The sequence below is a fragment of the Triticum aestivum genome, chromosome 3D (assembly GCF_018294505.1).
Source record: "Triticum aestivum cultivar Chinese Spring chromosome 3D, IWGSC CS RefSeq v2.1, whole genome shotgun sequence".
Classification (NCBI taxonomy): Eukaryota; Viridiplantae; Streptophyta; class Magnoliopsida; order Poales; family Poaceae; genus Triticum; species Triticum aestivum.
This window is the reverse complement of record NC_057802.1, coordinates 608,634,493-608,636,188: the sequence shown is the minus strand read 5'-3', so window position 1 is coordinate 608,636,188 and position 1,696 is coordinate 608,634,493. Positions and strand designations below refer to the sequence as shown.

Below are 1,696 nucleotides of genomic sequence, written 5' to 3'. Positions count from 1 at the left end.
GGAGTTGCTTCATGAATGTAACGTGGGCTCTTCGCTAACCAGTGGCAAGCTGCCACCAGTTTAGTCAGGATGAATTAACGGGAGGGAATCCACCCACCTTTTCCCTATGTCAACTCAAAAAACTACCTAAAGAGAGAACAAATTTCGTAATCTCAAAGTACTTTAGCAAGCACTCATGGACAGTCGACACGTACACATGGAGCTATAAATTGGCGTCAACTCCTCAACGCCACCACAGCCCACGTTAACGCCATACAGCCATCTCAAACACCGGTATATCAAGGCGCGCCGACGATCAATCCATGGCGCGGCAGCTCGTAGGTCTTTTCGCAGCTGCTTTGGTGGCCGCTGGCGCCGTCGCCGCCGCAGGGGCGGGACTGCCGTCCAACTTCGCCATGATAACCCCACGGGGACCGTTACTAGGGAAGCGGGACGCGGGGGAGTACTGCGGCAAGAGGAAGTGCATGGCCAAGTGCGAGAGCCGCTGCCCGGACCAGTGCTTCGTCCTCTGCCCCAGCTGCAAGACGCTATGCAGTAAGTATATATAAACACCTTCAGTTAGTTAATCTCTGCCACACTGCCACCACGATTCTTTTCTTCTATCTATCTACACGTGGTAACGTTAGCTACTTGTGCCATGTAAGTGTGCGACTACTACCCGGGCATCTCCTGCGGCGACCCGCGCTTCACCGGTGGCGACGGCAACAACTTCTACTTCCACGGCAAGAAGGACCAGGACTTTTGCGTCCTCTCCGATGTTGATCTCCATGTCAATGCCCATTTCATTGGCACACACAACCCCGCCACGGGTCGTAACTTCACCTGGATCCAGGCCATTGGCATCCGCTTCGCGGACCACCGCCTCCTCGTCGGTGCCAAGAGGACCGTGAAATGGAGCAACCGCGTCGACCGTCTTGAGATTGGCTTGGACGACGAGACCATCGATCTCCCTGCCAAGCTCGACGCGCGTTGGGAGTCGGCAGCCGTGGCAGGCCTGACCATCACGAGAACCGCCACGACCAATGGCATCAGAGTGCAGCTCAAGGGGGTGTTTGACATCATGGCCAGCGTGGTGCCCGTCACGGAGAAGGACTCTCGCATCCACAACTACGGTGTCACGGAGGACGACTGTCTGGCTCACTTGGACATCGGTTTCAAGTTTCACGACCTCACCGACGATGTGCACGGCGTCCTTGGTCAAACGTACCGTTCTGACTATATTAACAAGCTTAGGGTGAGCGCTAGCATGCCGGTGATGGGCGGCATAACCAGCTATGTATCATCGGACATCTTTTCCACTGATTGCGCGGTTGCTAGATTTGGTCGCCGTACCAGCATCTCGATGGTTGCATCAAGTGATAGTTGAAGTACTTTTCCGACCCGAATAATTAAGTTCATGTACAAAGTGTCATATAAATAAGGCACATGGATCTTTTTGGAGAAACCCCATATATATTTATATATTTTATCGGCACATCCAAATTCCAGACAACGACCCTTAGTCATACGGGCAACTCTCTTCCTACCGTGCATACCCAGTAATATTTTACGAAAGTGGAACTTTGTAAAGTTTGATGAAGTTCAAAGAAAAAATATAATTATTTATGATACCAAATATCTATCATACAAAACAATAGTTTTTAATGACCAGTAGTATTGATTTGATATTGTAAATGTTGGTGGGTATTTTTCATAA

The 1,696-nt window shown here is 50.6% G+C and overlaps 1 protein-coding gene across 1 annotated transcript; it reads left to right on the top strand.

The window, feature by feature from the left end:
• Window positions 1-268: 268 nt before the first annotated feature.
• On the top strand, window positions 269-1,463 carry LOC123075884 (uncharacterized). Its single transcript, XM_044498387.1, has 2 exons — window positions 269-534; window positions 645-1,463. Exons 1-2 carry the CDS (start codon window positions 303-305, stop codon window positions 1,364-1,366), a joined length of 954 nt encoding a protein of 317 aa, XP_044354322.1. The 5' UTR covers window positions 269-302; the 3' UTR covers window positions 1,367-1,463.
• Window positions 1,464-1,696: the final 233 nt, after the last annotated feature.